Source organism: Grammomys surdaster, unplaced genomic scaffold, assembly GCF_004785775.1.
Source record: "Grammomys surdaster isolate TR1022 unplaced genomic scaffold, NIH_TR_1.0 1166, whole genome shotgun sequence".
NCBI classification, from domain to species: Eukaryota; Metazoa; Chordata; class Mammalia; order Rodentia; family Muridae; genus Grammomys; species Grammomys surdaster.
In genome coordinates, this window is record NW_021605585.1 from 594,477 (window position 1) to 617,910 (window position 23,434).

The 23,434-nt window shown below is 38.6% G+C and overlaps 1 protein-coding gene across 1 annotated transcript in view; it reads left to right on the forward strand.

Moving 5' to 3' along the window:
• The window catches only part of P3h2 (prolyl 3-hydroxylase 2), a 141,130-nt gene that overhangs the window by 101,368 nt on the left and 16,328 nt on the right, over positions 1-23,434 (forward strand). The window contains exons 2-8 of the mRNA XM_028783895.1: positions 1,857-2,006; positions 6,390-6,579; positions 12,119-12,250; positions 13,931-14,073; positions 14,417-14,506; positions 16,287-16,327; positions 17,561-17,655. Of these exons, the coding sequence (XP_028639728.1) occupies positions 1,857-2,006; positions 6,390-6,579; positions 12,119-12,250; positions 13,931-14,073; positions 14,417-14,506; positions 16,287-16,327; positions 17,561-17,655 (841 nt within the window). The remainder of the gene's footprint in view (positions 1-1,856; positions 2,007-6,389; positions 6,580-12,118; positions 12,251-13,930; positions 14,074-14,416; positions 14,507-16,286; positions 16,328-17,560; positions 17,656-23,434) is intronic.

Consider the following 23,434-nt stretch of genomic DNA (forward strand, 5'->3'; position numbering starts at 1 on the left):
GAGTCCAGGCAGGCATGAGGCAGGAGGAACTGAGAGTTCTACATCTTCATTTGAAGGTTGCTAGGAGAAGATTGGCTTCCATGTGGTTAGGAGGAAGATTTCATTGCCCACCCCCACAGTGACATACTCTCTCCAACAAGGCCACACCTACTAATAGTGCCACTCCCTGTTCCAAATCTATTCAAACCACCACAGCTACTGTTTCTGAAAATTACTCAGACACAACATAGTTAAACCACTTGAATCCCACTTGGTCTATTGTGGTATAAAATTTTTAATGAGTAAAGCTTTTTGCTCACTACATGACCAAAGCATAAACTTTTAAAGAACTTTTTCCATATTCACTTGACCAAGTCATTTGGATTTCTACACAATTCAGAACTTGCACAGCTTCTTGGCTCCCATCTAAATATTATCATTTAAATATCCAAATATTTTATATTTCTATGTACTAGGGTTGGTGAAATAGAGAAAATATGAAAGGAACAAGAGGGCAGATTCAACGCCTTTTACATGGGCAGCCAAAAACTTTCTGGCTGCATTCCATGATGGCAAGACCTAATTTTAGGTAATGTCTAAGAAGAAGTCCATAGTGAAAGGATGTGAACAAATTAAAGGCTTTGGCATTAATAGGAAAAGTAGGGGTACCACGTCATAAATTAGGGCAGTATATGTTTTCTATGATGAGAGCTGCTTCTTTGTCTGTTTCCACATGCTGGGAACCTAGAACACATTTTTCTTTTAATCACTGAGTAGCTACTTTGTTAGAGAAAACTCAGTTGAATGGTTTTATGATTTTGGATGACTTCGTACTTATGTGTCCAGTAACAGTGTGATTACTTTCTTCATACTTTATACGATAACAAACATCTTTGGGTTTTCCTATAAAAAAAGATTACTAATATAAGTGTTTACTTTTCATGAAGAAAATGGATCTTTTTGTAAGGGTTTTCCATGACTTGAGCATATGCCAATATGTGTTGACACTGAGAAAAATTAATTCCACTGAGTTAAAAATACCTCTTTATTTTAATCATGAAACACAGCACAGTGTCAGTATGGTGATTATTCCAAAGGTGTCATTTCTATTGTTGGAGAGATGGCCTCATGGTTAAGAACATGAACAGCTTTTGTAGGGGAGCTGAGTTTAGTTTCCAGAGCCTAGGCTAGACTACCTTCTCTGCTTATAGTTCCAGGTCCACAGGGTCTCTCACTCTTTTCTGGCATCCGTGGACTCTTGCACTTTCACATGGAACTAAGATTAATGCCCCCAATGTTTTGCATTAATGAAAATCGAAGTTACAAAGTTAAACTCTTCCTGAATTGGACTAGTTTATATCTTTCAATTTTCTATTCTTTATTCTCTAAAGCCAAAACACTAACACAAAGGAGGAAGAGTTTACCCAATTCAGTCACTCAGAAAACCACAGCTGTATTTCACCTCTCATCATTATCATGAAAGTATAAACTCCAGTGTTGAAATGTAAACTAGAGGGCAAAAATCGTACCAATCTGTTTGTTTTGGATAACCATAAACTAAATATAAGGGTACAGATCACATTCCTTAAAACATGGATATGTAGAAAAGAATAAACTTGACTAGGACCAAAATATCCGCATACAATTTTATGAACAGTTTATTAACAGCACTGAAAATTCAGAGGTTGAATACAGTAGAGTGAAAACATTTGGGTAGATGTTGTGAGTGTGCACATATGTGTGTGCACACATGTAAACATGTAGTGAGGAATCCTGTCCTCACTACTTCTCTACTCTGAGAACTTGGACTGGTCTCTTTAGTCTTCTGGAGCCAAGTTTACAGACCATTTCCTTGACTGTGTGCTTTTCTTCAACAGCTCAACCAGCTGGATCAGGCCATGGAAGCAGCTCACACGTTCTTCATGGCCAACCCCGAGCACATGGAAATGCAACAGAACATAGAGGACTATAAAGCAATGGCCGGAGTGGAAGCCCCCCTGGTAGACAGAGAAGCCAAGCCACATCTGGTGAGTTCTGGGGAACCCTGCCCCTGCGGTGTGCCTCTAACTATCCTTGTTTCCTTGAGTCCAAGCTCAGTCATATAGTGGATAAATCAAGTTTGGTCTCAGTGTGCACTAACTTTCATACAATCAAAACTCTCAGATGGCATATTGTAGCCAGAAGTAAATGCTTATTTGATAGTCTAAGTTAAAATTTCGGTCATTAAAAATTGAGATTGAGGGAAATGAAAATTCACTCAGAAATATCAGGATATGGTAAAGCCTAGAACTCCGTGAAAGTATCTGTACCCCTCTGTGAAGCTTCAGCATCTATTTTTTTTAATTAATCATTCCATTCATTTACATCTCAAATGATATTCCACTTCTCAGTTACCCCTCCACAAACCCCCCATCCCACATCTGCCCTCTCCTCTTTGCATCCATGAGAGTGTTCCCCCATCCACCCACTCTCTGCCACCTCACTGCTCCAGCATCCCCCTATGCTGGGGCATCACACCTCCACAGGAAGAAGGGCCTCCCCTCCCGTTGATGTCAGACAAGGCCATCCTCTGCTACATATGTATCTGGAGCCATGTAGACTTTTGGTTGATGGTCTAGTCCCTGGGAGCACTGGGTGGTCTGGCCAGCTGACATTGTTCTTCCCGTGAGGTTGCAATCCCCCTCTGCTTCTCCAGTCCCTCTGCCAGCTCCGCTACCAGGGTCCCTGAGCTCAGTCTGATCATTGGCTCCAAGCATCCACATCTGCATTGATCATTTGCTGGCAGAACCTCCCTAGGAACAGGCACATGAGGTTCCTGTCAGCAAGCACCTCTTGGCATCAGCAACAGTGTTGGGGTTTGGTCCACAGCATAGTTTTAATTATTTATTTATCCTTTGACAGTTTCACATGATGTTAATTAAATAATGCATACTGACCACTTTTACCCAGACTTTTACTGTCTGCCTCCTACACTTGTGTACCCCTTCTTCCCTACAAATCTCTTTTTCATATTCATGTTCATGTCTGTTTTGTGAACCACAGTTTATCCATGTTAGTCTGTGTGTCCGGGGTTTGGAACTTTCTATTGGCTGAGCACTAGATATACAAGGGATGACAGTGGTTCCCTGATTCTGGAATCTGTCAATAGCCACTAGTTCATTCCGGAGCCACATAGTGGTTTTATTCCTAGTTTTTGAAAAATCTCCAGACTGACTTCCAGAGGGGTTACAATTGTTTACACTCCTACCCACAACATATGAGTTCCCCTTTTCATATATATACCTGAGCATTTGTTGTTGGCACTCTTAATAATAGCTATTCTGACTAAGGTAAGACGGAACCTTAAAGTAGTTTTACTATGAATTTCTGTGATTGCTCAAGATGCTGAACATGCTTTCAAGTGTTTTCTAGACAATTGTTTTTATTTTGAGACTACTCTGTCTAGTTCTGTATTTTATCTTTAAACGCAATATTTTTGTGACTTCTTTAAGAATGCCATACGAGCATAGAATGTGTTTAAATCACACTCACTCTTACTTCTTCCTTCCAACTATTCTTGGATGCCTAATCACCCTCCCCGAACTCCCTCTTCTGACCTTCACATCCTTTTCTAAAAACATACATAGATAAACCAGAGAGACCAATTAATGTCTTTATATATACATGCATATGGGGTACCCACTAGAGCATCTAAAAGTGACCATATCTATAAAGCACCTCTTCTTAACATGTAGCTCATGGCTGCTTTGGCAATTAAATAACTCTTTTACAGGTATCACCCAAGACTATTGGAAATGCAGATATTACATTACAATTCATAAAGGTATAGTTATGAAGTAGCAATGAAACTAATTTTTATGGCTAACAGTCTCTACAACATGAAGAACTGCATTAAATGTTCATAGCATTGTAAGAAAACTTACTCTCCATCCACTAACAGCCATCAACTCCTAATAACTTCTCCACTAGGAGTGTGGATACAAGTGTCCCTCCCCAATTCATGGTAGAATGTTCAGTCATTTGATCTCTGTACAGGTTTTGTGCAATCAGTCACAGCTTAGATTTTTCAAATCCTACTTTAATAAGTGCTCTTAAACACTTCAACCTCCCTTCTAGTCCACCAACCAAATGTAAGGGAGAAAGATGGTTAGTAGGGCAAGGGGTTTGTGGACCTGTTTAGAAGTAGTTCTTTGGGGCAATTCCACTCTTGGTTGTCATGATACCAGCAGTCCAGTCCAATGGCAAACACCAAACACAAATCAGTAAGCAGTGGCTCAGTCCATCAGAAACCACAAGGCTCTGCAAATCTGCACAAGTCTGTGGATATGACAAGAATTAACTGGAATACATTGAGAAATTCTTTGGCAATTTTCTCCCTACAACATGAAGACCATCAAAGACCAGTGAATATCAGCAAGTGTTTAACAGCTAATGATAAAAGAGAGTCCCTTCTCTGTGGCGTTCGACTTATACTCTTTCCAAATATCACGAGCCCTTTCAGACTTCTGTTTCAGCCAAACATCCTCTCACAAGACAGCTTCCAGAAAAAATATCACATGACAGAACTGAGTTTCCAAAATAACAGAAACTTTTACTTCAAGCCACTGATGCTGACTTGATGAGGACAGCAACCGTATCATGTACATAAGATACTGATTTAACCCAGTCCTTCATGATTTCTGTCCCTTACATATTTCTGTCCCCTATTCCTTGATATTCCCTGAGCCTTACAGGAAGGAAGTACTATATAAATGGTCCACATGTTATTAAATATTATGTTATTTAATCTAAGTGAGTTTCTGTGCCTTGATTTGTTTTTGGTTTTGTTCCTATCTAACATTGTTCAGGTAGAATTCAGAATGCTATTTCAATTTTCCTGTATTTATAGAGAGTTTCTTTGTATGCTACTATAAATGCTATTTTGAAGAATGTCCCATGAGTTGCTTTTTAAAAATGTGTATTCTGGGGCTGGAGAGTTGGTTCATTGATTACAAGCACTGACTGTTCTTCCAGTGGTACTGAGTTCAATTCCCAGAAACCACATGGTGGCTCACAACCATGTGTAAGAGGAGCCAATGCCCTCTTCTGCAGTGTCTAAAGAGAGCAACAATGTACTCACATACATAAAAAATTTAAAAATGTGTATTCTTTAGTATTTAGATGGCCATATCTTGCTATATTGCAGTGGCTGACTTCAAACTCTCAAGTAATCCTCCTACCTCAGCCTTTTAGTATCTAGTTTATAGGTGCCTTTTGTGGTAAATATTTAATGGAGGTTTCTACACCACCTTTGATCATTTAGTTCCCAAATAAAAGCCACAGAACCATTTTATTTATAATAAGCCTTAACAGTAGTAGAGCTGGACAAGTCTCAAACCTCTATGCTATTTTGTCTACTTCTCTGCAAATAACCCTGAGTTCTAACTTGCCATGTTCTATCTGGTCTGTTCCTACTCCAACTGGCCACTCCTCCTGGCCATGTTGTGATTCACCTACCCCATGGCATCTTCTCCTCTCCTCTTCTCTTTTCTTCCCTTCTCTCTTTTTCTCTCCTCTCCTCCTCATAGTCTCTCCATCAGACTCCAAGCCCAGAAACTGAAACTACACCTACCTCTCTTCTACCCAACTATAGGCTGTAGTCATCTTTATTTAACCAATAGTTTTAAATCAAGGAACAGGGTGACATAGCGTCACTTGATGTACATGGGGACTTCTTCACCCCAGGGGCAACCAGAGCTTGGGGGCAGTATTTAGCACTACAACATATAGCAATAGATCTAATCTCAAGAGATGGCATCTATCATTTCTGACATTTACCACACTTACTTTTCACCTAGAAGTGAAGCCATTGTGAGTGGTTCATGGCTACACTATCGTTTCCCGGCTTCCAATCTCAAGGATTTTTTCTTGTACTTGAAGTTTTCAATTCAGAGTTTGAAAATGTCCCAGAATTGTTCTTACAATAACATATCATTTGAAATCACATGTGGAAAAACATTTGACTCCCTCCCCTAGTTTTTTGATATAAACATTCTCAATGTGTGACGTCCAATATTACTGCTGAGAAGAATGATAGAGAAACATCTTATAAGGAAGATTTAATAGATCAAGACATGGAAGCATATTTAATACCCCATTACTGTTCTGTGCTTTCCTTATGGTAGAAAGACTATGCAATATGCTCCATGAATGTGCAGAAAGAAAGTGGATTGATTACCACTATCATATTCCAACTATGCTATAGGCTCCCTTTCTTACATTTGTTTGACATAGGAGAGTCACAGTGGACTGACCAGTGAAACCTGGCATTATCTTCTGCAGCACAAAATTCTGCTCTCACCTTCCTATGTGATCCCAGGTCTGTGTAGATATCACTCTGTACAAACAAAACCTTGTCCGTGTCTTTTCAGGAGAGCTACAGTGCTGGAGTTAAATACTATGAGGCTGATGACTTTGAAACAGCTATCAAGTACTTTGAACAAGCTTTAAGAGAATATTTCAATGAAGACATGGAGTGCCGTGCTCTATGTGAGGGACCTCAGAGATTTGAGGAATATGAGTACTTAGGGTATAAAGGTGGCCTTTATGAGGCAATCGCAGGTAAAGCTTGTTTTTGTTCTTTGATTGCTTACTCCAAGGTGCTATATACATGTGAATATTCTGAAAATACAGCACATATTAGTAACTATTGTAAAATGTTAAAGATTTCATGCATTTATTACACCCTGTCTTCTATTCCTAACTTTTATAGTTAAAATTTTGACGATTTCCCATCCCAATTTCTTCTGCGGAGTTTGCTGTTAATTGCATATTTACTTATTTCATCAATATAAATAGGAAAGTACTATAAGTATTTCTTTTCAACATATTATTTCATTTTATTTTCTGCTTACCAACAAAATGTGGACTTCTTATGTAAGTACATGTGGACTGACTTTTTTGTATGTAGTGGTTAGATAACACCCATGATATGGGGGCACCATCATTTTAAATGTTAGCTTTTACTAAACACAATGGAAAGGGTTGCAGTTTTTCATTATTGTAAGTAATATAGCAATAAAGCCTTCATTATATTCTTGTACAATTAATTGACTTATTATACTTGAGAATGTTATTTAAAATAGTGGGCAATGCATGTAATATTCAAGAGTTGCTGATACTGGGTAACTAACCTTTTATTGGAAGAAGTAGTTATCTGTGTATACCACATTTGAAAACAATGCATTCGTATTAACAATATAAATAAAAAATTAAATTGTGAAAATACAATTTTCAGGAGGAACTTTAGAGTATGTATATATAGTACAGGAGATGTGGAGTGCTTTCATAAAAAACAAAAGGCAAGAACAAGTGGAAATGGTACTAGCATTGTGCTAAAACTCTATCTATACTTCTACTTCTTATCAGGGGATTCAAGCTTCACTAAGTTGCCCAGGATGGCCTTGAACTCCCTCTCGCACTTTTCAGCAGGCATTGATTCTACAATCTTCCTGCCACAGCTCCCTGAGTAGCTGAGATGAAGAGTTTCTGACACAAGGCCATGGCTCTTTCTTTACTTACATCTCCAGTCAGTGAAGTGGAAAGTTGGATTCCCCATTCCTTGGGGATTACAGAGGAGACAACCTTCCATTGGAAGCAGTGGCCCCTGGAGAGTTGTTATGGCTAAAGGGCTCTTGAAGTGTCTCCTCTTTTAGCTCAGTTGGCCACAGCAGTACAGGCTAGTCTACAGGTACAGGAGCATACTTTTCTGTGGCTGTGTTTTAGAAGCTAGCATGAAGAAGACTTGAGGAGGCCTCTGTACAAGTAAAACACCATGTACAGGCTGGATTCTCACTGAATCTCAGAGCCTGAGTGTGTCTAGCTATTCTCCAGCTGTCAGCACACAGGTATTAGCTGCTGCTTTCTGGGGAGGGGATACACAAATTGTGTTGGGTTTTGATTTTGATGTTCTGTTTTTAGTTTAATTTTTTGACACTTTCATATATTTAGCTAGAGATGTTTTAGTTATTTTTTGCCTTCCATTCCATCCATCGTAGTATTTTCTTCTACAACTGAAGCCTTTCTTCTCAATGGGTCTCCCTCCTACTTCTTATCAATGTGTGTGTGTTCCAATGAGTTTAACTAGAGTTTTTTGCTGGAACATGGATGGAATGTTACTTTCTTGAGAAGGATGGATTTCCAGTGGCTTTACTAAGATGAGACCTCCACACCCAACAACCATTAACCACCATTGACCTCATGGGTGCCTCCTCCAACCTTGGTGAAGTTTTGAGGAGCCTAGTGTTGGAAAAATCTGGTGCAAAAAAACACAGCCACAGTGAGTTCATAAGTATATTGGCTATGCCATTTCCTGAAACCATCCGTTTTTAACTCTACTTCTCCCCAATCTATGTTTCTTATATTCTTTCTGACATCTACCACCCACTCCATGATGTTTTGAGAGCTTTGGAGCGTTGATAGAACTCTGCCACCTACAGACTAGCACTCTATATTTGCCCACTCATGGGCTGCTTCATAAACTTTGGCCCTACCATAACAAGATCTGTGAAGAAAGCTAGGTGCAGTACTAACCCTTGGATAGAAGCAGTATTTAGAAGGCACTTTGACAAAACAAACATTGTGGCAATATAATAGGTTCAATTCTGGTAGGGCTTCTACCTGTGCCTGTGGTCTCCCCACCCAAGGGCTGGTTTTATTGTGTCCGAAGATATCACAAGGGCCTAAAGGGTGCTGACCTTTCTCACACAGATCTGCTTTTCTGTGTGCTGCATAAATACCTCACTGAAGGAATTCTGCTCTTCTTAGGTGAGGAATTGGTTGATGTGATATGGCTGGAAACAATCTGAAAATCATACCCAGACTGCTTAAAATGGAGAACCGGTAGTTTCAAAGTCAACATAATTAAAACCCAAGTAAACGGTGACTTATTTAATAACAAACATTTTTTTTAATATGTGATGATGACTTATTATGTTCCAAGACATATATAATGAAAAACAATGTTCAGCTGTATTGGAAAGTACTAAAGCCAATTTGCCCTTCCAGTTCTAAAGTGTCCTTATCGCCCAACAAAGCACCTACCAAATCTGAGGAAGTTGCTTGTCAATCTGACAACTTCCTCAACTTTTATTTGTTGCCAAACTTGGACAAACGGTTCTTTCACACGGCACTTTACACTTACCAATCTTCCCATTTCCCATGGCTTAAATCAGAACTGTGTTTTAACTAAGTCCCCGTGACTACTTCCTTCCTGGTCGTGGTGTACAATGTAGATGGAGCTCCAATACAGAGCCCACATTCTGTACTAACGGAGCTATTGTACATAAACTCCCTCCCATCATGGCTTTCATTCCACTTGGAATGACGCCCACACCCTTTAAGGACTTTCAGTATGTATATTCACATTCTTTCTTCATTCCTGCCTTCCTAAGTTCTTTGAATCCATTGGATGAGCTGCTCACTCTCCTTCCCATTGCAAATATTTAGGGTGTTTTCTGCTATCACTTGGCTGGTGTCCTAACTTGTTCAGTGCTCAATCTTCAGCAAATCCCTTAGCTACTTAATAAATATTGGCTAAACAAATGTGTTGGTGAAGGCAAGAATAAAGGATGTGATATATATATACCCATAACTATGCACAGATCAATGTGTTAGTAATTCCTTGTGCCTGGGATAATGTCAGCCATAAATAAAGGTGGATTGTTTTTAGAAGCTAATTAGAGAACAGCTACAAAGTATAAACTAGAATCAATATGTCTTTACAATCAAAATCATTACATTAAATTATCACCCTATAAAGAGCTCTGTTACCCAACGGAAATTAAAGTTGCCTAAAATCAGTATACTTGTATGAGTTATTTTGAGGATTTAGTTCCAAAAGTTTTGTTTCCTTGGACAGCTGACATTTTTAACTCCTCAGTATTTCTGTGAGCATCAAAGGTGATTCATTTCAAAGTCAATTTTGTGTGTCTTTTACAGTGTAATTACTGATTTTTTTTCCTCAACGCACAGTCTTTGACAAGAGGTATAAGCTAGTCTTTTCTTTATTATATCTAGCACTTTACTGTTCTGTTTTTATGGGTTGATGTGTCCTACCCCTGACACATTGTCTCAGCACCTGCGCTGTCTATAGCCATGGAATAGTTTTGGCAAATCATCTAAATCCTGTTACTGAAATTAATCTCTGTGGGTTGGTATTTAGTGTTGGTCAAGTTACCATAACCCATTGGCTGCTGGGAAAGGACAGATGAACAGGCAAGAAAAATCCATACTCAGTGTCTTTGACTCTTAATTACCACACCAACATCCTGTCTCTCAGAAAAAATAAAATAAAATAAAATAAAATAAAATAAAAAGCTGGTGAAAATAAATCATAGTATCTCTAGTCCCAGTCAAATATCAACAGTTGCAGTAAGGTCTCATGGGAATCAGAAGCATGCTCAATTTAATGTAGCAAAAAAAAACTAAAAGTATTCTCACACAGTTGTTCTTAACCTCAAACTCATTAAAAATGCATTAATTGCACAATGATATTGAAGGGAAAAGAATACAACAAATAAAACTAATATGACAACTTTCACTGTGCAAATGCTTGTCTGACTCAGGTGACCTCAGTTAGGAGTTGAGTTGGTACTGACAATAGAGACTGTATTAGAAAAACCATAATGCTCAAATAGTAGACTTTGGAGAGACTTAATGTTGGAGGAAAGTGCAAACGACTGCTTCGTGCTGGTTTTCCCATAGTCGACTCTGTTTGTGCAGCCGAAGGTATCTGGTCTGCTCTTACTTGCTATTTATATCTGTTTTGACAATATACTCCTGCAGATTTTGAGTTGTTGGTGGTACATTGTTATCTTTCCCTTTTCCCGTCACTTGGCATCAACAGAAACAGGTTTGAAGGCAAAGAAGATTTCGGTCTATGGAGTCTTGGCTGTTCATTGTTCCCCTAAGATATGAAACATAGCTCTAGTTTTATTCCTAACTTTCCGATTGTATATATAGACCTCATTATCTCTGCCCATCTTCAATCAGAGGTAAAATGTGGTGGATTTTGGTGTTGAATCTGTTAGCTGTTCTACGTGGACTTAAGTTAGCCAGGTTATAGAAAATGTTGGCCTCCACCCTCTAAATTTTCTTTTCTTTCCTGTGTCCTGACCTCAGTCTGCAAGGTTTCCCAGATCCAAGAGGAATTCTGACTGAACAGAGGACCTGTTCAAAGAAGCAGTTGTGGCCAATTAAATTGTGTAGCCATGAGATCAAGTGATTTTTCTCAATCCCCAAGGAGCCCACTCTGCCTAAGCATGAAAGAAGCATTCTCTCCTTGGAAAGCATTTCCTCCATCTTTCGATAGAATTCAAAGTTAGGCAAAGAGGAAGAAGAATTTTTCCCTGTGACATTAGCTGTTGGTTTTTTTCAGCTCTTGCCTTGACAAAATAGAGCTAAGAGCGATGGGGCATGGAATCCTCTGTACTTCAGTGTCTTTCTTAGTTTAAATGAGAACAGCAACCATAGACTTGAGTGCAAGGAGGAAGTGTTTATTCAAATTCTTCAGCTGTCATCCTTTCTGCCATTTTGCCACTCTGTCCATACAGAATCCCATATTTTAGAATATACAGCATTAGGGAAGATCCCAATCTATAATCGGGTGGTATAATGTTCTGAGGAATACGTATAGGAAATACCATTTTACTTTCTCCTTTAGAAAGAAGTTGCCTGGGAAAGAGAGTTTGTGTCCTCCCTTTCAACTGCTGAGCTTTCAGCATGCTGCATGTTCCATCTCTGAATGGCTTCTAAACATCCATAGGATGTAAAAATCCGATCTGAATCCCAGGGTACCTCAGACCTTCTGAAGTATCCAAAGCTCTAAGTGTCTGGTGAGAAAGTCCATACTCAGCTTTATGCACAGGAAGCCTGTCATACTGTGGTGCTTTGGGACCAAGTGCTGTTAAGTGATCATGGAGAAAATGATGTCACTGTCTGTATGAGGTTTTCAGGCTAGGAAGTGATAATACAGAGAGCGTTCTCTTCTCTCTTTCTCCGAGTGTGGTGTGGTAAATAAAGCAAGCCCTGTAGAAGTGCTGGCCTGACTAAGGTATGATCTCAGCAGCTAGAGAACACCTCTCTCTCTCTTGCCTTCCAGATCACTACATGCAGGTTCTTGTCTGTCAGCATGAGTGTGTGAGGGAACTCGCCACCCGCCCAGGCCGCCTCTCACCAATAGAGAACTTTCTTCCCTTGCATTACGACTACCTCCAGTTTGCCTACTACAGAGGTAAAGTAGGGGTCATCCATGAAAACTCATGGGGGTTCTCCATCATTGTATGCATCTGGCCACCATCCAGACTCCTGCTTTCTTTCATTTCATCACCAAAGCGACACAGGCTTATGTGTGTTTTGTTTGTTTGTTTTTTCCCCTATAAAATTGGGCTACAGCTCAGAGCAAGAGGACACTGGCAATGGATGCAGCACAGGATTTCCTGCGTTAACATCATAAAATGTACACTAGACTTGCCAATTTTCTTTTCAACACATTTTTAGTAGGACTGTGTTACAGCAGCAATGCTATTAAATACACCTCCCTGTCTGTACCCACAGCCACATTCATGCCCTACACCAAGTGTCTTATGCTGGCAAAAATCTATACATATCAAAAACAATCACAGACTTTTCCTTCTTCATTTATGTGAAGACAGCATTATTTATACTTTTTTCTGTATCTTTTTTTTTACTTAATATTTGCCAGATGATGTTTAGTAAGTTAAACATAGAAATTTATCATTTTGAGGGCCAAATTTAAATTCTAGTTATTATTTAACTTAGATGAGTACAGAGAGACCTTCCTGTTCTTTCGTTATGCACGTATATCATTGTATTTAACTTATTTTATGCATCTTCTTATTGAGGGACAGTTGTGTTGTTGGTAATCTTTTGTGACTGCAGTGACCTTTCAAGTGGATAATACTTTCCACATGTCAGTGCATATTTATATACATATTTCTAAGGCTAACTATCTGGAGGTTCATTTCCTGGGTCAAATAGTTTATTCATTTGTAGTTTCGATTCACATTGCCAAATTTTCCACCCATATTGACTGGATTTCTCACTGTTCATCATCAGAATATATTATAAAATATTTAGATACTCTACAATCCCCTAGGTAAAGTTGGCAATTCAAAATAGCTTTACTTCCCTTTTGTTATTGAAGAGGAGATATTGACTATTTCCTCTTGTACTTAAAAACAATTGATAGTATTTGGATCACCTAAGTTACTGTGATGTGCACATCTTCACTTTGTGGAGAAGTGACTGGCTGCTTGACAGGTATGATTTCTTAGCTCAATGCACTTCTTGTTATTTCTTCCTGTCTTCAGCATTGATGCCTTTTATCAGGTCAGCCATAAAGAAATATTTTTCTTTTAAAGTGATGATGATGATGATGATGATGATGCAGGCCATTCTAAAATTGCTTTGGCAAACTCCCTCGTTTTCCAAGAGTACAGTGTTTTTCATTGTCCTGGTGCTGTGACAGTGATAATTCATGTGCACATCATGACCAATGAATGCAAAGTAGGTAAGCCAGCTGCTTATTATCATCAACATATTAGAAACCCATGCTCAGAATATTTACATAGGCCACACAGTACAAAATAAGTCCCAGTTAATTCACACAATTTTGCTGTAGTGTTTCAGAAATTGCCATTGAGCCTTTTCTGATAGAGATTTTGGAGGATTTCTGCAAAGGGCTCAGCACCAAAGTAACCAAAGGTCCTACCGTCTAAATACCGGAAATCATGTCTGACCTGTGTAAATGCTTCTGGCCATTTTACTCAACCTTAGTTAGTCTCCCATTTATTGTGATCAATGCTGACATCAGGAGACATATGCAAGTCTCCTTCTGAAATCATCTGGGCAAATCTCGCTGATTCAAATGAGGCAACACCTTTTTCTCCAGTTGGTGAATATGTGAAAGCATTGGAGTGTGCCAAAGCCTACCTGATGTGCCATCCAGACGACGAGGATGTCCTGGACAACGTAGACTTCTATGAGAGTCTGCTGGATGACAGCACTGACCCAGTGTCCATTGAGGCCCGAGAGGTGAGACCAGAGTTCGGGGAGAAATGTCTTTAAACTACAATGCGCTTCAGGGAGAACTGATTAAAAACAAACAAAGATGACAAAAACAAGCACTATCCTTATTATTATTAAAGACACATAGAGATTTAATGGCTGTTCTAGATCTTAACTCTTTCAATTTTTTTCTGTGCCGGAAGCGCATATTTCTGATAGATGCTATCTTGTGACAAACCTGTTGCCAAGGGGACCACATTTGCAACTCTGATCTTTATGTTAGCTCACTGCCTATTATAACAAAATGTTCCACTTGAGCGTCTATCATATTTCTTAGTTGTTATTTAACATGAATTCTATTTTGTTCTAGGATTTAGCAGCATTTGTCAAGCGTCATGAACTTGAAGCTGAGCTGATCAAGACAGCTGCAGAGGGCCTGGGATTTTCATATGCTGAACCAGTAAGAATGAAATGAGAAAAGGAGCTGTTACTTAAAATCTTTTAAAAAATAACTTACTTAATTTTGTTTCATGTGCACTGATGTGCGGGTGTCGGATCCCTTGAAACTAAAGTTATAGACAGCTACGAGCTGCCATATGGGTGCTGGGAATCGAACCCAGGTCCTTTGGAAGAACAGACAGAGCTCTTAACCATTAAGAGCAGGGAAGGGGGGGTTACACTGGAGATGTAAAGTGAACAAATTAATTAATTAATTAAAAACTAAATAAGGAAGCTTGAAAAATCATAACACTAACTTTCAAAAGATCTTCTTAGTGGATATTTAAATATTAATGCACCATCCACATTAGTGAAAGAATCTAATAAACTCTCTAAATTAGTAACCAATTGAAAGAAGCCTTTACATTATACAGGCAATGAACTTGAAAAGATTTTGATAGATTCCCATGATGTTAAGGTCCAAAGTCAAAAGCAAATAGTTTGTGCATGATTCATTTGTCTATCTTGCTTTAGTTTTCTAATGCTTAGATGTAAAAATTTTTTAATATTTTTAATGGATGCCATCCTTTAAACAATATAACACATCTTCAGAAACCATTGGCTCAGTCATGAATAAGCCTCTGTACTGTCCTTTCCCTGCTTCCTGTATTGTCCTCTGATCAGCCTGTGAAATGGCACCCTTTGAAGACTTCATCTGTGTTATAGATAAATACATGTTCTTGTTTTAATTTAATGAGACACCTGATTCTTAACGTTGTTAAGGATTTAAAGTACTTTGGCTACGTAGATAGAATTAATGTATGATTAATTCTTTTGATGTTTCTATTATTTCTGATTTCTCTCAAACATACATAGTTCAGGGAGCATTGTTATTAAACTATTACCTTCAAATAAATTCCAAAAGTGGACTCACTTTGCATAAAAAATACGGAATCTGGGAGTTCTTGAAACTTAATTTCTTTTCTAAAGAAAATGTTTCTGGTACCTTCATTGTTTCTAGTGATATAGGAGAGTACCAACTTACCAACCTTACAAGAGGAAAAGCATCCACACTCCTCATATATATTAACTACCAATTGCTATATCATTGCTATTTTAACTTCTATTTTTCTGATGGTAGTTTATACTATCTTCTCCTTTTCACATATTATTTTCTTTTTCTCTTTGGATTCCTAGGTATAGGTTTTTCCAATTATCTATTGATTACTAAATATTTTATGCAATATTCTTATTAATGTATTGATGAAATCATTAATTATAATATATTTTAATTGGTTCTTAATTATGGCCTATTGGCAGCAACACACTTTTTAAAACTAAGTTACCTTAAGGTAATATTTCTGGTATAATACTTATAATTGTTCCTACTTAGTATTTTGAAGAATTGTGTTTTCCCAGGAGACCCCAAAATAAAACATCTACTTCATGGTCCTGTACAGATAATTAATTAATCCAGCTGGATTTCTTTGTCCAAGTTTTAGTCATGATGCACAAAGCACTTCCACTGAAAGATCTCTGAAGCCCTTTCTGTTATCAAATTTCAAGCCTCTGTCCAGAACCAAAGGTCCAAGCACCTAACGAATTCCATACAGTCTTTTGATTCATTCGCTATCCATGGCACCTTTGGCAAAATTTCATCAACCTTCTCTTCATCAATACATAGTATAAGTTTCTGAATATTTCAGGTCTTCTAAGTATTTTATTAGGAGTACTTTAAATTTTTTATTACTAGAAATGGCATTTTGGTAATAAATGTATACCTTTTCTTCAACCATGAACAGAATTACTGGGTCAGCTATGGAGGACGGCAGGATGAGAACCGGTGAGTCCTCCATTTGCAAAACAGACTACAGTGAGATGGGATGCTCAGGGTGGAAGTAGGTGCTGGGAACTCAACTCCAGTAGATTAGAGAACGCTGGGGAATTGTGGCCTTCGAGTTGGGTGTTAGGAGCTGTGTCCTGGCCGCAGCTCTCCTACTCACTTCTCTGTGATTTTGAAGAATTACTGTTGTCCTGCATGTGGAGATTCTTTCTTAAAATGAAGAAGTTAGCCCAAGAGTTCTCCAAATGCTAATTTTCTGTGATCACCTATAGCACAAAGCTGGATGCAATTTTTATTAACAAATTTATAAAATTTGCTTTTTAAAATGTTTTTTGTTATTTGAGATACACATACAACACATTTTGGTCATATTCAAACTTTGCCTGTCAATGGTAAATTCCTTTACTATATTCATTTAAAATCAAGGTCAGAAGGTTTCTGTATAGCAAACTATGTGTTACCCCTAAGCAAATTGAAACTAAGAGAACCCATTTTTAATATAATTGAAGTCAACTCACTTGTTTTTAAATAACTCAAGCTTATCTCATGTTTGAGTTGCCTGGTTGGGATCACACAGTCCAGTCAACCAATTTTCCAATTGAGAAAGGTCATAGCAATGGAAGGGACCCCTGTCAATGGAGGGCACTAGCTTATGGTTTTGCCACAGTAAACTGGAAGATTCAGGTCTTAGAATCTTGCAATCAGCCCTTGGGTGACATAATATGATTGGGAGAGAATCAAGGATATATAGGAGTGTTTGGACGTACCAAGTCTGTGTAGATTGAAAGACAATCTACTATCACTGGTGCATTTGCAAAGCTTGACACAAACTGTGTCTTTCTCCTCAGAATAGTCAAGAGCCAACTATTACATTAGGACATGGTTTATCTCCACTCAAGTATTATTCAGTGATGCAGTCCATGCTCAAGAACAGTACAACATGGAGGTACACATAATCATTCTTCCTGTTCTTTGGAACAATAGACTGATATGAAGGGAGTGGATCTAATTGTAATAAAAGTTTCGAGAAAAGATTTAAAGAAAAGCACAGCATTTGGAGGAAGCTGAGAGACCCACACTAAGGCACAACATAGAATTTGATTTAGAAAGATAGGTAAATGTAAACTACCATTCAGTAATCCAGAATCAAAGCCTATGGAAATACAGTATTCTTTACCTTGGGGAAATTTTATTTAATGAGAAATTTCAGTCTCAACTTTTTTGAATGGACAGAGTCCCTTCAGGAGTGAATATGGATGGGACAGAAGTCCATGGATTGTCAATGGGGAAGAAGTCACCACCCAAAATAGGTCGAGACTTAAGAGAAGGTAAGTACTTACAAGCTTTTATCTTTGTAAGGATCAAGGAAGAGGGTGAGGTGGGTAAATCCTTCAAGAGATTGAGGTCGAACCCATTTCTCCGTAAGATTAAGACTACATCTGCCAATGTCTGAAATCAATACTTCAACACAAGAATGGCTCAGATCTCTATATCATTGAAAAAGTATTTTCAAATACTCCTTCCATGAATTAGACAGGGACTGTGTGGTCTTCCCCATTCTCAGCTGAATACTTGAGAGGTAGGGAGGTCACTAGACTTATTTCTGTTGCCCAGCCAGTGAGTGAGTGCTAGATAGTGTGGGCTAGTCTGCATATCCAAGGATCTTCGAGAAGACATATGTCATGTGGAATCTTAGGATAGTTCATCTAAGACACTTAAATAATATAGATTCGAGTGAGGCTTTGAATAAAAATAAATTTTATTTTTACAATATGTATGATATAGTAGATATTTGATGTTGGGCCTTATGAATGCTGTGTAAGTAGCCTAAATCTGATCTACAATATCAGCCTAAAGATATTACAGAGTGATTTATAGGGGTGTGGAGAGAGTTTGTCTCATGAGTAAAACAAGTGGGACACAGGCATAGAAATAAGAACAGAATGCTATGTGCCTGGTCACAGAACAACAGAGTTAGTGGAATTATAGAGTACTGACCAAAGCAGTTTTTACATAGTCAAGCCTCATTATAATAATACACTATTAGCAAGAGTACCATTGACAATATTACCAGTACTTCTTAACACCTGTTATTTTCCAAGCAAACTCATGTAGCCTTCATTTTCATAGTAGCAGTTTCTCACAAGAGGCAATTTAGTGACTTCTCCACTGTGTCACAACACATGACACCAGGCAAGCTCTTGAAACAGATGATCACATTTTCTTCCATACCTACTTCATTGATTTTACATAATTATATCTAAAATATAGCATAAAGTACAAGCCATATGGACAAAATACGGGTATATGTATATAAAAGGATTAGTCCCAGGACTGACCCTATCTTAAGGATGTCAGAGTCTAAGAATGCTCAAAACCCTGGGATAAAATAGCATAGGATTGACAGAACAGCTATGCAGCTTCCTGCATGCCTTAAATCACCCATAAGCTAATGTGCTATGTACATATTACAATTTTGCATATGCTATAGTATACTATCTAGTGAACAAGGACAAGAAAATATGGATGTGTGTTATTTGATGCAGACACAATTTTGTTTTAGCTTTTTCCGTTTCAAGTTTTGCTGGACATACAAATGTGGAGCTGTATATATTCAGCCTCAGCTGTAAGATAAGGGATCCAAGCATATGCATCGAGGGGTCTGCCCTTCTGTCCCCAGGAGAGCTGCTTAGCACCTCCCTGGCTGCTCTGAAACTTCTGGGTCTAGTCTTGGGTTTCCCAGCCCTTTCCTTCCTGCGCTTTCATCAAGTTGGTTGGAAACAGTAAACAGGATGATAGTCTCACCTGCTCTGACCTAGACCTCAGTGTGTAGCCACAGAGCCCAGAGCCTGAAAGCTTCCTAGTCAGCCAGAGTTCATGTTTCTTTTTGAAGCTCAGAAGCCACCCAGGAAGTGAATGCCAATGCACCAGTACTTTGATGAAAATGTAGAAACTCCAGGGCACTGGCCAGATTTCAAAGCCTTTTTTCTCTTTTTGGCTACCAAGGAATCCAATGTCTGGTAACCAAGGTTAGCAGGAAGGGTGGAGGGGGAAATGTAATGATTGGCTGGTCATCCAAAGCTTCCGTTTCTATAGTTCTCTGGGTTGAACTAACAAATGGATCTCAGGATGTATTCTGGAAATCTTCCAATATGAAAGATAAATAAAAACCACACACCTTTTTGTATCTACCGTATACTTGAAGACAAATTATTTATATGAAAAGATGCATGGTATGTGTTCCACCATTGCCACTAAGCAGACATCCAGGAGCCACCAACATGACATTATTGATTCAGTCCTGGTGTTCTGTACCTGGAAACAGCATCAGATCCCCAAGGCTTAGGGCTTGTCTCCACTTCCCTTTTTAGGTGACAAAAGCCACAGTTGGCAGTCACCTATGCTGATTGATCTCTTTTCTGACCAGATACAAATGAGGGCCCCCATGATGCATTTTTGGATTTTACAAATTTGACAGATATGATCGTAGAATCTGGAAACACGCTTAGCAGTTTTCTATAATAGATGCAACACAGGATACCAATGAACAAGCAGATGAAATATTCACAGGGCAAGGTATAACCAAGGACACAGATCTTCCCTGTACCTTCTGCATTACTACCCTCCCGGCACCTTATATAAACCTGGTGCTTAAGACTTTTACAGAACCTGATTTCTACCTTCTCCATCCTCCAAAGTGCAGCTTGTAACCCTCTGGCCATTGGTCCTGCTGGGACTAGACCCATTCTGAGTCTATACAAGGGATACACAATAAGGAATGAGCTTTTTGAAGACTATGAATGATAAAATATATTTCTATTATTTGGGAAACTTAACTGTTTTATGTGTTGAATGAGGAACTGGTAACAAAATATAAATACAGTTCTTATTACACCACAACTGCAGTATCCCCAGACATTTGAATAGAATCCAAACTGAGAATAGTGGTAAAGTCCCAGAACACTCCTGTGGCTTGGCAGAAAGGGTATGCCAAGGGGACAAGGCAGGAGGCACATGCCATAAAATAAAGAATCTGTCATCTATTCAAGTTAGTGTTAAATAATATTCACACAAGACAGCTCTTCCATACCAAGAGGACAGTCACTAGTGGCCACACTCAAAACTAACCCCATGTAAGAAACATTCATGATGACTTGCTGAAGATACCTGTGTCACATAACTCATTCTCTTAACACTCTTTTTCCAAAGACCATACTCACTAATGACTCCAGAGTGACTGGGGGCAGAAATAATGGTACACTTGGACTCTGAAGGCTTGGTTTCAGAATGTGTTATGATAGGAAGCACATTATGAAATGTCACTCCTTAATCCCTTGTGTCCTTCAGTCATCATCTGTGAAGGAAGGGGTTTTAGCTTGCACTCGGCCCCATGTCTAATGACATGTGATATTTATGGGAATATCCTTGCTCCTGCCATGAACCACAAACAGGGAACACAAGGGCACACTTCTCTACATGATCTTTGTTACATCCAGGGAGCCAGAGCCAGGCACATACTTTATGAATGAGAGAAGAATTAAGTTGGTTAACTAAATCTTCCTCCACAGTGGTTGACAGTTGGCTGCAGCCTTCAAACCAGGCCCCAAGAACCACAACCTATTGGACTACATTATTATTATAATTTTCACATCTTCCTCTGTCTGGTGTGCTACTGGAAGTCATCTTTGGACTGTTTGCATCCTCATGAATATCAATGTTCCTTCCTTCCTCTCTCTCTCTCTCTCTCTCTCTCTCTCTCCCTCTCTCCCTCCCTCCCTCCCTCCCTCCCTCTCTCTCTCTCTCTCTCTCTCTCTCTCTCTCTCTTTCTTTCTTTCTTTCTTTCTTTCTTTCTTTCTTTCTTTCTTTCTTTCTTTCTCTCTTCCCTTTCTCTTATTTGTATTCTAAGTGTGATAAATTTCTCTTCAAACTTGTAAACATTCTGTGGTAATTATATTAGCTCGGGAAAAGTATATTTCAAATACTAATTTTATCCAGTGTCTTCAATTCTATATATTTAAGACTTCATGTGGCCCCTTGCCTTCACATGATGTTTGAATGTTGCTTGTCTCAGGAATGGTAGTGCTGCCAATGTTTTAAACCCCTCTTCTAAATATACTCTATTAAGGAAAGCTTAATAATATCGATGCCAGAATCTAATATAATATTCTAATTACAGCTAACTAATTTAATAGTAATGATAATAGCATCAAACACTTATACAGAACTTGGGTTGTTGAGTATTTTTTCTAGATATTTTAGCATTATAATGCTAAAATCCATATTTTAAGCATAATCTTATTACATCTAAGTGAATTACTTCAAACTAGAAAGAAATGAAAACTTGACAAATTGCAAAGCAATCTAGTTGACTAAACTCTCTGTTCTACTTATATTTTAATTTCATATTGTCAATTTTTTTCATAATTCTATAATTATCTTGACTTTCTTACTCAGAGAGCATTTTTTTTTTAGTTTTTAAGTTACAGTAAATATGCAGTTTTCTGTGTTTAAAAGTATCTACCTTTATAATAATAAATAATTTATTTATTATATAAATAATAATATAATTTATAATATAAATAATTCTAATTCTGATTATTTACGTAGATTGGAACATCTTTTCCAAACGATATGAGAAAGGCCTGTGAATGGGCAGTTGTTATTTTGTTTTATCTAATTTCATCTGTTTATCACAATATCCATTTAATAGCTCATCATCATTGAGGTTCAATATCTGCTGACAAGGTGGATACGGCCAGGAATTCATGGTCTCCCACAAAGTTTATCCCAACATCTCAGTTGAGGCTTGGCTGATATCTTAGTTAGGGTTTATCTTGCTGTGATAAAACACCATGATGAAAAGCAGCTTGTGGAAAACAGCTGTATTTCTGCTTGTAGGTTCACATCACATTTCACAGGCCATCATGGAAGGGAGACGGGGCAGAGACTCAATAGCACAGTGTGGGATCTCTGCCACCATGGAGGCCACAGGAGGCAAGAAGGCAGTTCAGTTCAGCACAACTAAGTAGCCAGCATTCATTCAAACTTGGGGAGTCTGACCCCTGAGTAGTTTATTTAAGCATATTTAAGCACAGCACAATTTAGTGAAAAATTTTCAGGTGATAATTAACTCAATCACTGTGAACAAATAAGCTTATATAAATCTCCTCAAAGAACAAAAGAGAGAAAATATAGATCAAATGTGAGTACACCTTCCATAAAGACGGATTCTATAGACTGACTGCATTGTGACATTGTCCATAAAAATAGGTTTTAGAGATTGACTGATGAAGACCAAGCTATACATCTGCTATATATGTGTAGGGAACCTAGGTTGATGGTTCAGACTCTGGGAGCCCCCAAGTGTCCAGATTGGTCTAACTGTGGAGTCTCTATCCACTTTGGGCCCCTCAGTCCTTCCCCTATCTCTTCCACAAGACTCCCTGAGCTCTGGGTCTCTGCACCGGTTTTCATTGACTGCTGTGTGAAGCCTTTCAGAGGACAGTTGTAATAGGCTCTGAAAGTATAATAGAGTATCATTAATAGTGTCAGGAATTGGTTCTTGCCCATGGGATGAGTCTCAAGTTGGGCCAGTCATCAGCTTGCCATTGTTTCAATCTCTGCTCCATCGTTGTCCCTGCACTTTTGGTAGACAGGACACACTTTTGTTCAAAGGTTTTGTAGGTGAGTTGGTGTCCTTACTCTTTCACTGGGAGTCCTTTCTGGCTACAGGCTCCATATGCCCCACTGCTAGATGTCCTAGCTTGGGTCATCCCCATAGACTCTGTGAAGCCCCCCTATTCCAAGTCTCTGGCTCATCTTAGAGATGATTCACTCCTGTGCAGTGCTGATTTCCATTCTGTCCTCCCTCCCTCTCCCTATACCTGATTCCCCCTCCTCATTCCCTTCCCCACACCAACTCTCACCCAGCTCCTTCCTCCACCCACCTCTGATGTCTATTTTATTTCCCCTTCTAAATGAGATTCAAGCCTCTTCCTTTTGGCACTCCTTGCTAGTTGGCTTTTTTGGGTCTGTGGATCACAGTGTGATTATCTTGTACCTTGTGGCTAATGATCCACTTATAAGTGAGCAATACAACAAATCCTA